The following is a 12672-nucleotide window of genomic DNA, read 5'->3' on the forward strand; positions in this document are numbered from 1 at the left end:
TTGCCTTCGAAAGCGCTGGAGACGCTGTAGTACATATGCCAGGCCTGTAGATGGTGCTGTTCTCACAGAATCAGCCCATGCAAAGGCAGTGTTAAATTGAGCGAAATGAGGAATGGCTAAAATGCATGATCTATTTGGTAATTTGAAAAATAAAACGTATAAATATGTCTTTATATAGGTATGGTCCTACACTGTATTATTCAAATATAGCATGATAGGTCCACTTTAAATTACTATCACAGGCAATTCTCCTACAAGTAGTAAAACTGCATCTACTGCTATCCTTTGAGATCTGACTTCTACTTCTTCTGCTATGATCAACACCATGACTACAGTACTATTACCTCTACTAAGTGTGCATTAGAGTCCAGTGGGTGGTCATACAGGGAGAATCGGTGCATTTCTGAGAAAGAGAGACTGATCATCATGCAGTGCTCATTGTCTGCCATGAGACAGACCTCAAGTGAAAACACTTAAACGCACTTCACCGCACAACGCCTCATTTCTCTTCCACAGATCCTTATTGACCAGGACGACAGAACAGGCACAAACAGACCAGAAGCAGTCGCGTATAACGTTGTAGGTTGCAAAGAGCTAATCGTTAGAATACGAGACACTGCTCCAGACATTATTTACACAAGCATTACTTTGTAAGTTCCTACGGGGAGCGGCGCATCTACATTTTTCTTAGGTTTATGTTGGAACCACTCCCAGAAACAGGCTCTGCTTCAAAGCCTGCCCGTAAAGAAAATTGAGAAATAATTGTTCTGTAATGGCTTGCTGTTCTTTGGAGTAGGTGAGAGATAATCACAGTCCTCAGAGTCTTGCTCCCCTCTCTCCCCGACTTATTATGCAGGGCCACCGCGCTGCATCAGCACTATTGCACCAATCTCTGAGCCTAAAAAACAAAGTAATCTCAGCGCCATCTTTGTCTTCGATGTTATCTGTGTGACTATAAAGAAGGATTGCACGGTAAGAAGAGAGTAGAGGTGTAGTGTAACCAGTTCAGGTAAAGCTACTATAAATTGAAACGAGTTTTTTCTGGAGATCATGATGAACACATTTGTACCTTGGCTCAGCGAGCTTTAAACACATAAAGGCACTTAAAGGCATCTCAGTAGGAAAAGAAGATGTCACTGACTTTCACTGTAAGCATTTTCCCTGCTGTTGATGGTAGCTGCAAGTGCTCAGACCCACTTCTTATCTTTGAGATGTTGATGCTAAGCCACTCACACAGCAGGTATGGAAATATATTATCCAGTGTTTGAGAACTTGTACCTAAGATAAAGTTTGTTTTTCAGGCCTACGGTGGAGTGGGTGCAGCTGCAGGTCAACTGGAGTTCAGAGTGCATTTAGAGAGTTAGCTTAATAAAAACAGCAGTATATTGTTTTTCTTTAAACCCACTCCACCGACTCTGAAAGGTAGACATAACAAACCATAAATCTGTTTTGCAACGGCTCTGAATATAGCTTTGGTTCTGCAGACGACAAGGGGTCAACAGATTCTGCAGACACAGCCCTGTAATGATGAAGCAAATACCTTTTTTAAAAAAGGGCGTTCAGATTCTGTTACTGGCGGCCTCGCTCAACCTCGAGCGTTGTCACAGCAACAGAAAACCCTTCATACAATCTTTTTTTAAAGCACTGCAATATAAGTGGGTCTGGCTGTTTCAATAGCGTTTAAAAAATAATAATACTTTTACAATTTCCTAACTGTTTCATCAGACCAGTTCTGTTTAGAATATATACAAGCTTTTTAGCAAGAAATGATCAATGCCTCCTAATTAGTACTCAAACTAAAGAATGACCATCTTGACCAAACGAGCACAGCACAAGGTTCATTTGGTAATTGTTCTGGAGCTTGCAATCGAACAAAATGGTTTTAATTGTAGGTGTTCAAATTAACATTTGTATGGGCACCAATAGAACTTCTTGCCCATGTTAGCTGGTAAAACTGTAGCCTGTAAGTTCATTCTTCAACCTTTTGAAACATAACTTGTAGGTGTAAGTGAGAGAAACCCCCCCACACGGTCCAATTTGCAGCTGTTCCAGAGGTGTTCTTTGTTTCACAGGCTCTAAACATACCATACCAATGACAGCTATGCACCATCAAGGGACCCTTTTCCCTGCTTAAAGTTGCATTGCTTCTAAAATATTACAGCGAATAAAGACATGCAAAGTGCATCCGAACTTTAGACTCTTCAAGGTATTAGTTTGCATTTCAGTAAAGACCAAATCATGCAGCCTGATAACACATGATGATGTAGCTCAGAAAACAAAGGCTGGCGATGTTACTGTTGCTGTTATCATGTGCTTTTGCAAGGAGAAGAAACATTAGTATTTGATGATGGAAACTGATAACTCAAAATGGGGGTTTTTACGAGAAGACACATTTGAAGAAGCAATCCAAATTATTTATAAAAACAAAAGGCCCAGAGCTAAATTCTGACAGGGGAGCCCAGAGTGTCTCCCTGCTTCTCTGTTTTTTTGGTTTTGTTAAATTAGCCTGCCAGCTTGTAAATTGACTCCTTTAACCACAACCTACTTTAGAGACGAGAGGAACAATAGATTAAAACAGTTTCTGTATCACGTTAACCTCAAATCTGCATCCTTAGACAGCTCTTTTGGTCGTCACCACACCGGAATATTTTGTATGTCTCTTTTAGCCTGGTTCTTATATCAAGCCTTTTACTGAGGACCTCCATGAAATTGATGCTAGGAAGTGAACGGACAGTTAACTCAGATCTTTTACTTAGATTAAACCACAAAAACAGCAATCTGATACTCAATTAATAATAAGTTAAGGTGCATTCATATTACCAGCCAAATCATTTAATTGTCAAGAATATTTAGTCCCCAGATTATTTTTTTAGGAAAGAAGACCAAACAAACCACATGTGTACTCGTTTCTAAATTAAATAAATGCCTCAAAGTCATTTAAATGAAACTATCTAAGACATTAAGAGGGTAAATATCGATTTAAGGTGCACTGCTAATAACCATCTATAATGTCACAAAGACCCCTAACTTGATTTGCTTCTTTGTAATGAGTCACAAGCCAAAAGATAACTGTACACTATTACTTCACAGGTTTTTGTAATGTCAAATATTGTCAGGGAAGTTTAAAGTAGGAGCATAAAATGAAAATACTCAAAGTGTCACTAACCTAGAGTAATTGTAGATGGACTAAGTTACTTTCCAGCACTGCTTAGCCTCTGTTCTGTCGCAAACATGTTATTATTGGTTCCTAAAAACCCTACTACCTTACCACGAAAACAACCCTACGAGCCAAAGCCACTTCCTCCCCCCCGGATCTATCAGCCCTATCGTCACAATTTCTGACAGAGCGGGCGTGATCTCTCACTTGCACGGACAGCGCAAATTGCTCTCCTATCTAGGTCACCTCTCCTCTCACCTCAGTAGAGAAGATAGAGATATCATGGACAGACGATGAACTTTAACGATCAGCCCTCTGCACCACAAGCAGGCCACAGCACGCACAGGCACATAAGAACAAATATACTGTACGTTATGAATAATAAACTCTTGATGTCAGTTACAAAAACACTTCCTGTGTTCTCTGCATCAACCACTGAAGTGATTCTGGTGAAGACACTCTATACCAGCCAGGTGGCTTTTGTGTGAACGTGATTTCAACACGGGAGTTGTTCACGTGTGTGTGACGGAGCGCAGGTGTCCTTGTATGTGTCTTAAACTATTTCTTCAAAGCCTCCTCCCTGCCGTGCCAATGCTGAGATGTGAGGCCCTAATCCCATTTCTTTAGTTTGTGGTCGACTGTGACGTGCCGCTCTTCAAAGCCGCGGATGCAAGTGAATTCTGGGAATGAGTGACAACAATGTCAGCGCTGTTAAACTCCTTTCACTTGCTTTGACTTTGGACTGCCATTTCTTAAATTTGAACTCCTCTGACATTTACTTTCAGGGTGGCTTTTGGCAGGAGGCGACACACACTCTCTAAACTCTGGTCTTTTGGGTTACGAGTTGTCAAGATCAAGGCGTGAGCAAGCCAGACAGAGCAGGAGTAAATGCTCGAAAAGTTGTAAATGTTGAGAAGCATAAATATCTTATTAGTAACCTGCCTTCAGATCATAATCAACGGAAGAGAGAAAGCAGTTCATTCAACTTTAAATCATTTTGTGAGCCTAAAACTCCTAAAACAGAAGTTATTGTTTATATTACTGTCAAACGGCGCTAATAATGCCCACTATCAATGCTTTTCTTGTGGTAACCAGGGAGCTTCTTTATGCAAATAATACTTCAATCATTTTCTTGCAGTTATTTTATACATACATATTTATCTATTCAGCAATTATAGGTGCATTGGAAGGGGGTATGTGTGAAGTCTCTTTTCGACGTCTGTGCAAAATCAAACTCCCTTTTTAGACAAGTTACATTTTAGTATGATGTTGAGAATTAGAAATACTGCTTGTTGCACAACATTGATTTGTCATAATGGCCCTACCACTGTGTCTGGCAGAGTTCAAGTGGATAATGGTTACCTCTTTACATACACAATAGGGAAGGTAGAAAAGAGAGGACGAAAGCTTCTATAGAAGCATCAGACTAGAAGCACAGGCGTCAGCTGTGCTCAGGTAAATATCACTTCATCTTTTAATAAACCGCACATGGATGTTTTTGCTCCTTTTGCTTTTTTTATCTTGATACATAAAAACTGAAACAAAACACCCTCCTGCAAATGCACGTTGTCCCTCCTGATAAATAAAGTATCCAGCAGCAGCAGCAGCAGCAGCAGCACATGGCAAACAAACATATTAAGACCAACCCTACAGTAGCTGAGGCCTGAAGGAGGACATGTTTTGTTTGTTTATTACTCCTTTTTAAAAGTCTGCCATAGGAAAGAGGGCTCTCAGAACATTAGTTTCACGGCAGCTCCTGTATTGACTTTCCCACAGGACACAAGAAATATGAAGCTGGTCCTAATTGCCGTTTCATAGCAGAGACCCTCGATGAGTTATTTATTTGGAGCACTTCCCCACCATCCATATGGTTTCTCCTATTCAGGTCGTTGTTCAGGCACATGCTGCATCTTCAGATTTTCTCAGAGCATCTGTTAAAAATGTGTTTTTTTTTTATGATAAAGCTATTTGTAATGTCTGTATCGGCTCTTTGGCACTGATGGCATTTTTATGCAGAATATATGCAGGCTTTTTACAAATTGAACGTCCTGTACTTAGAGTGTCTCGGTTGCTCGTCATTTTGTTGTTTTTGTGCTGTTTATCTTCAGGCTGTGCTCTGCTGTCATTTAGTAGAAATCATTTACATAGAACATGCATCTTAGTTTGTCAGTTTGACACCATTTTTGTAGTTGTTTTTATCTTTCATATTTTCAATGATTGTTTGTATATATTTTTTTTTACTCATTTTACATTTGTTGGCTTTTTATAATTGTACTTTAATACTTTGTGACGTGCCTTTTGTGACGTGCCTTTGTGACGTGCAACAGCATTAACCTTTGTGTTGATCGCTTGTTAGCAGACCTTTCACGCGATGGCAGAGCGAACAGGTACAGCCAGGGCCGGACCGAGACAATAATTCAGGCCAGAAATTATAAACCCAGCCAGGCCACTACCAGTTTTTATTGTGCCATTTTGCTGGGCTTATTTGTCAATATTTAAAGCATTGCTGCCCATAGTGATAGCCCTATCGTTTAACTACCCACAAATAAACATATTGACATGGGTTACGATTTAAAAATGTATTTAGGAACCTATCCATGGGATTTTAAGTGGGGGTGGACCTCAAGTCCTCTAGGGGGGTCTGGGGGCATTCCCCCCCCCCCCCCCCCCCCCCCCCAGTACGATTTTTTTATTTTGGAGTTAAATGCATCAATCTGCTGCATTTTGAGGGGAAAATAAAGAGACTAGATCTATGGGAATACCTATATGAAACAGAACTGTATACATTTCAATAATCATAAAATCATGGCCATAACCAATAACATACCATTTCCAATATGAAAAACACTGAAGTGTATTTATTTTTGGTTCATTTATAGTTGTGAGTGTGTGTGGGCTCCTGACTCAGCCTCTCCTGTCTCCCTCCTCTCCCCCCTGCTCCTCTTTGAGGCAGCAGCAAAGACTAGTTTTAGCTCTCAACAAGTTTTAAAAGTGTATCTTACCTTTTTTCACCAAGTTAACATTTTTTAATTGTATTCATGCATATTTTACTAATCATTTACCCCGTCAAATGACACACAGAGACCAATCGAGGGCTTTGATTTATGATCTGTATGACAGTGGCCATGTCGGCAGGCCACTTCATGTAGACAGCCAGTCACCCACATTTGCGCAGCGTTGCGTTCACAATACATACAAAAAATCCTCAGGCCAACAGGCCACTTAACAGGCCAGGCTATCGGGAAACCCCCCGGTCCTCCCGATGTCCAGTCCGGGCCTGGGTACAGGAGGCGTAGAGCGAGGGATCATTGTCCACAAGTTAATCGATCGCAAACAAAAGAAAAAGAAAAAACCTAAATGGGTCGTGAAATCTACTTTGGCGGCCGTTAATATACCTGTGCGGCCGGCCCAAGTAAAGTCTATGTGTGGGAAACCCTGAAGTATAGTACAGACAGTCTTTGTTAACCTTTTGTAGGGTAAGTTACTTGGAAAATGTTATGAATTATCCAACTCATAACTCATAAAAAAAGCAAACATTGAGTTAAATTCCTTTTCATGACACAGCCCAACTAATCTATCTTCCACATGTCACATTATGTAAAATAATCTCATTGAAAAGTTGAATAACTTTAGAAATCAGTATTATAAATAGTCATATGCATCCATATTCAGTAGTAATCTGATATGCTGCATCTCATCACCATTCTGCTGTTTTGTGAACACCTGTAGATCTGACGCCATTAGAAACTCAAAAGCTTTTTCACATGCAAATCCTCTGATTAGTCGTTACTCATTTATAAATGGAACAAAACGTTATCCTTCAGTGATGAACAGACGCCATCACAGAGATGATACACTCCCACTTGACGACAATATAAATGATTGCTTGCCCTCAGTGAAACGGCTTGTGTTCCTCTCCTTCTCTGAGCTTCATTCATCCAATCGCCTGTCAGACGTTTGGAAAAATAAAACAATAAGCACTAGGGGGAAAAGCAAATGACGTATATAAAGAAGAATCAACCCTTACCCACAATCAATATCCTGTCTTATTTTTCATTGTAATTATCCTGGCACTGAGACAATAATGAGCTGTCAGGACACTTTGCATATCCATTTTAGGCAGTCATCACAATGACTGGGGATGATGTGAGGCCCTGATCGCCCTTTGTGAAAGAGTGGGTTGTCAATCTGATTTGGCATGGTGCAGATTGCTCTGGTGAAACAGTTTCTGATAAACTCCCAGTGGAAGAGTTGATTGGATCTCCTGGAACACTGGGTTTAGGTTCGGTGTTGTTCACTGTTGACTATTCTGAGGAAGCCTTGAAATCCATTAAGCTGTAACAGTATTACAATTCATCTCAGAGGAGGGGAGGCTCTGCTGCCGACACACGGCCACTGAAGTCTTTTTATTGGCATATGTGGCCATCAGCACTGGGCTGGACAATCAGAGAGCAACATTTGGTTCGACAAAAGTCTCCTTTCACACTTGGACAGCCAGAGGCCGCATAAAGTCTAAATTCAATTACAGAGATAGCATCGGCAAACACATACAGACCAACAACACCAAACTCACCTAGACAGGCACATAGAGCTGCATGCACAAACATGTATACACACTGTCACACACGTACAGATGAAAGTCAAGAAATGGCTGCAAACCCTTCAACTCTGGGCAGAAATACATTTTCAACTTGGAACTCGTGCTGAGGGGAGACGCTAATCGGTGGGCAGATAAGGGCTTGTTTGCTCCTGATAAGACAAGCGACCGTGACACATGTCCCTCAAATTGAGATTTGTCAGATTTGCCTTTGGGGTTGTTGGGGGAAAGGTTGGCTGTAGTGTGAGGAGGGGGTGTAGGGCACAATATCTGAGTGACACCTGATTTCAACTCCAGAGGATCAGGCTTTTTCAGATGCTTTGTTCCCTAAACAGGCCTGGTCAATGTGGATTTCATATATTGATTAAATGCCACGATATCAATATGATTTTAAAAGGTGATGAATTGAAGAAAAAGCCTACTACAAAACTTTATAACACCTTCAATGGCCCTTGGTATCAATTTACTAATCCCCTGCTTCTCTGTTTGAGGTATACACCTTAATTTCCCTCAAATATATTCCCTCATTTGTTGTTTGATATGGTGAAGAGTGCGGTTTGACTCGTCATTTCAAAATCTACCATGTTCTTGTTAATTTTGTTGAAATATCGAGACGGCAAGGGCACAGCCTAACTATTCATTTTCATCAAACCATTCAGTGTTAAAACTCCTTATTTTTCTTTCCTCCCTTTCATCCAAATAAGTCAATGCATGCATTTACTGAAACATATCTTGCAATATTTAATTTGGATATTTTGTTCTGTTGATATTAAGCTGCTTAGTAATAGATAGCTTGGAAACATTACTTTGGTTAGCAGCAATATGTTATACAGCCTTTTAAAACAAAAGCACAAACCCTGTGGCACTTTAAGGAAGAGAAACGTTCTCCACTCACGTTAATGACGGTCCACTGCTCCACCACGATGGCATCAAATGTCGGTGTGGTCGAGTTTGGGTCGCTCTCACACGCCTCTTGGAAAATGAAGACACTTTCCACAGACTTAGGCAGCATATCTGCAGAGACAAAGAAAAAAATAATCAATCTGTGAAAAGAGTATTTACTGGATGGAGCGTGTCTGTCTTGTATCTGCGGCTCTTTTGGCCCTTCAGGCCAGAGGAAATGGAATGAAATAACTCACATTCACACACAACCCTTTATTACAAAGCCATAGTGTGGCCCATTTGTATGAGCAATGTGCACTTATACATTATGCAAGGAGACAGTGTAAAAAAAGGAGTGGGTATTCCCCTTCTGGATTGGTAAAGAAGAAGAGGAGACATTATGCTCTTCATCAGTGGTTTTCAGAGCCCTGCTGGATACCATGCTTGACAGCTAAACAAAGGCTAATTACAGCTGGGAAATAAGGTGAATGCTATAGCTGATAGGATCGAGAGGAGCAGGACTGAGAGTCACCGCTTTAAAAAAATGATTTAGCGATAGCAAACGTAGCCACTGATTTAATGAAGTCTGTCCGTAAGGCTTTAAAGCATAAATCCTTTTGCTAAGCCTGCATAACTCACCTTAAAAAGGCTTGAATTAAGTTAGCCACATAAGGACATTGACGTTGATGCTTTAGGCCACTAGTGAGATTGTGTGCTCCTGACAAAATTGATTTTCTAAGCTTCTCTTCTGTTCGAAGCTAACAATCGCAGGATTGGCATCCGAGACAGAAACACCACTCCGGCCCCCATGAGCCGGGACACCGCTCCACCCAATGTCTCTTGTTATTCATTTGATGCACACACACACACACACACACACACACACACACACACACACACACACACACACACACACGCGCGGACACACGCGCGGACACACACACACACACACACACACACACACACACACACACACACACACACACACACACACACACACACACACACACACACACACGGACACAAAACCAAAACCGTGGTCCAGTGTTTCTGGCTGTTCTGAGTGCTTTCTCATTACTCCCACACCATTTACACACTAATGCAGTTTGCCGGGGCCCAGGCACCAATACGAGACACTCCACATTTCATTACTGGACCCTAATAACAGGGGGATGAGAGGCAGCTGGAGAGCCTGTGGAGAGAGCGAGGGAAAGATGGAGAGGGAAGAAGGGAGTGAGCAAGACAGTAGGAGAGATGGAGGGTGGGGACGACGGGCCCCTTTTTTATTTCCCCTCCCTGAAAACCTATTTGGGACCCGTGCACACCCAATTGAAGACATCTCTCAGACATCTACTCTCTCAAATACGGACATTGTCATTGTTCACCCCAACCACCCGCTTGCCCTTTTCCTTCCTCCGCTCCCTCCGTCGGCCCCTTCCTCCTGCAGTCCAATGCGTGTCCCTCTCATTCCTCAGCCCGTGGCATATAATTGGAAAGAAGCCTTTACGGAAAATGTGAGGCACCGAGGCCCACCATCGGTTCTGTGTCGGTGCCACAGGGATCATTCAGGTGAGATCGACACAGGGTTTCTGTCTCGCTGCTCTAGAGGGAGCAGCCTGTCTCTGGTGATAATGCAGACAGAGGCTGAGCGGAGGAGAAAGAACGAGGGAGAAGGAGGGAAGTGGATGAGAAGGAGTTGGTTGCTGGGGGCGTTGAGTGCGTCAGGGGAATGCACCGGTTGCGTGCACGAATAAACATTATCTTGCGCCTATTGACTGAGAGCTGAGTCGAGCAGCCAGCGGGCCGACTGAGAACAAGTTGTTTACACTTGCAAAAACCACTGTGCGCCCTCAGTAAAATTGCTCTCCTTCCCCCGTGACTCACACACTCAAGGTCGCAGGGCAGAGCATGAAAATAAAGTCGCTCTAAAAACAGGGAGTGACAGCATTGGGAATGAAAGACACTGAAGCAAATGGAAGGGGGGAGCCGGATAGCTGGAGTTGCAGGGTGACAGCTAGTGACACCCAAAAGCTGAAATCAGCACTCAAATGACAGAAGAGAGGATCAACCACAGTGCTGACACACAGAGACTGAAACTTAAAGTGTTGCGTTGGTTGTAGTCTTTAGTGTGTGGGTGTTTGGATGTCGAATGTATCTATGGCTGCACATATCAAGTAAGTTTGGAATCTGTGTGTTCCTAATATTCATGGTCATGGAAATAGCAGAGAAAGTATATTGGAAGTTGTTCTCGTCCAGCTGGGTTTAAGTGTGCATCACCTACTGCTGCAAAGTCACTCTGGCCTCAGAATAACATGTTAAAACAACCAGGGTTACTGGTTATCTGGTTTTTCAAAAGCTTAAGGTGACAAACCCACGATTAAATCACATTTTCAGAAAAATTACTTGAATGATTAATTGTTCATCCAAACAGAAGCTAAAAGAGACTTGCAAAAACACTGAGATGGTTCTTTTAATAACCATTTAGTTTGTTACTATACCACAGTTTTTGTAGTTGGGAATTGTACTGTAAAGATAAGAATACAAAAGGACTATAAGTAAAAGGACTGCTCAACTGATATTTTATAATATTCTTTGTGGCAATCTTTCTAGTGCTTTGTGTTTTTGGCCATGGAAATGACAAAATATATCTTTTGAGTGTCAAAAACAAAACAAAATAATTATGTCCATGCGCTCTCACGATTCACTGTATGTGTTTTTAAGTCGAGATGCTGCCGAAGCCCGAAAGTGACCCTGCCCAAGGTCATGTCTGCTGACATCCTTTAAACATGTGTGCCAGGCGCTGCTTCAGAGAGCTTGAGAGAGGCTGCTGACAGCTTATCTATATTTCAAACTGGGTGAGTGGACATCCAGATGCAGGGACAGAGAGAAAAGGAGACGTGTGTCTGTGTGTTTGTATTGGATGTAGCAGAGCCAAAGGTTTAGCGGTTGGCAGGTGGTACCTGCGGGTTACTGGGCAGACTTTAGCTGGTATAGAAGGAAAAGATTATCGGTAATGTATCATTTGTTTGCTTTTTTCTTAATACACAGGGTTGGCAAACTCCATCTGGGCAAGCATGTTAATATGTTTTAATATTCATTGATATACTTAGTTATACTTATGTTATTACACTATGAGTGCAGCCATGTGCACAGGCCAAAGCACACTGAGGTTGAGGGTGAACCTCGAAAGCACATGTACTGGGAATCAAGCATTGAAGTTTTTAAATATTTACATGTACAAGTATATTTTTCTTCTCTAAAGCGTAATCTCCTTACTAGAGGATTGTCTTTCAGTTAAAAAGAAAAAGAATAAATACAAAGTGGAACTTCAGCACTAGTAACGCTGTGGGTCAGATTATCAACAGAGATATTAACACCTTTTGTTGGACTTGTGCCTGCTGAGCTACTGATGTGTAATGATTATCCCGGTGCTCATAAGTGAACCCAATTTATAAATGGCACCTTTTAACTCCACAGTGAAAATTACTTCATTAAATCCTACAGCTGTGATCATGATCTACCTTTCTATTTAACACATTTGTGTGATAATGGATGTTCATGTTTAGCCCACCAGTGGTTCCTGCAGTTGATCTGGTTTACACCTTTACTTGGAACACAATGTTCCATGCTCATGAGAAGTGTAACCACCCGAGTGTGTTTGCTCATGTGCCCAAATACACCAAACTGCATGGTTTCTAACTCCCAGTGCTAGGAGAACCTGTCTTTTGACTGCAACTGAGAGGTGTAAGAGACACATGCTGTCATTTCAAAACCTGTATACACATAAATGCAACTACACACAAATGTGTGATTTATGTAGATATGCATATAAATATATACAGACTCACAAACATCGCTTTTTTTTAATTCCCCCTCTCATCAACTTTTGTCTCATGTTTTCCCTTCTCAGATTTTTTTTCACAGAACAAGTATTAGCATTTCATATGCTCTGTATCTCTCTTGCTCTCTCCCCCCTTTTTTCTCCCTCCATTGGCATTGCCCACATTTAGAAACCAGTGAATGCCGACTGCCATGC

At 41.6% G+C, this 12672-nt stretch overlaps 1 protein-coding gene across 2 annotated transcripts in view; it reads right to left on the reverse strand.

Annotated features, from left to right (window-relative positions):
• rftn1b (raftlin, lipid raft linker 1b) overlaps window positions 1-12672 on the reverse strand; it is a 97204-nt gene that overhangs the window by 12421 nt on the left and 72111 nt on the right. For both annotated transcript variants that reach the window (XM_079640477.1, XM_079640476.1), the window contains exon 7: window positions 8650-8768. In XM_079640477.1, coding sequence (XP_079496603.1) covers window positions 8650-8768 — 119 coding nt within the window. The remainder of the gene's footprint in view (window positions 1-8649; window positions 8769-12672) is intronic.

The sequence above is a fragment of the Notothenia rossii genome (genome assembly GCF_949606895.1).
Source record: "Notothenia rossii genome assembly, chromosome: 7".
NCBI classification, from domain to species: Eukaryota; Metazoa; Chordata; class Actinopteri; order Perciformes; family Nototheniidae; genus Notothenia; species Notothenia rossii.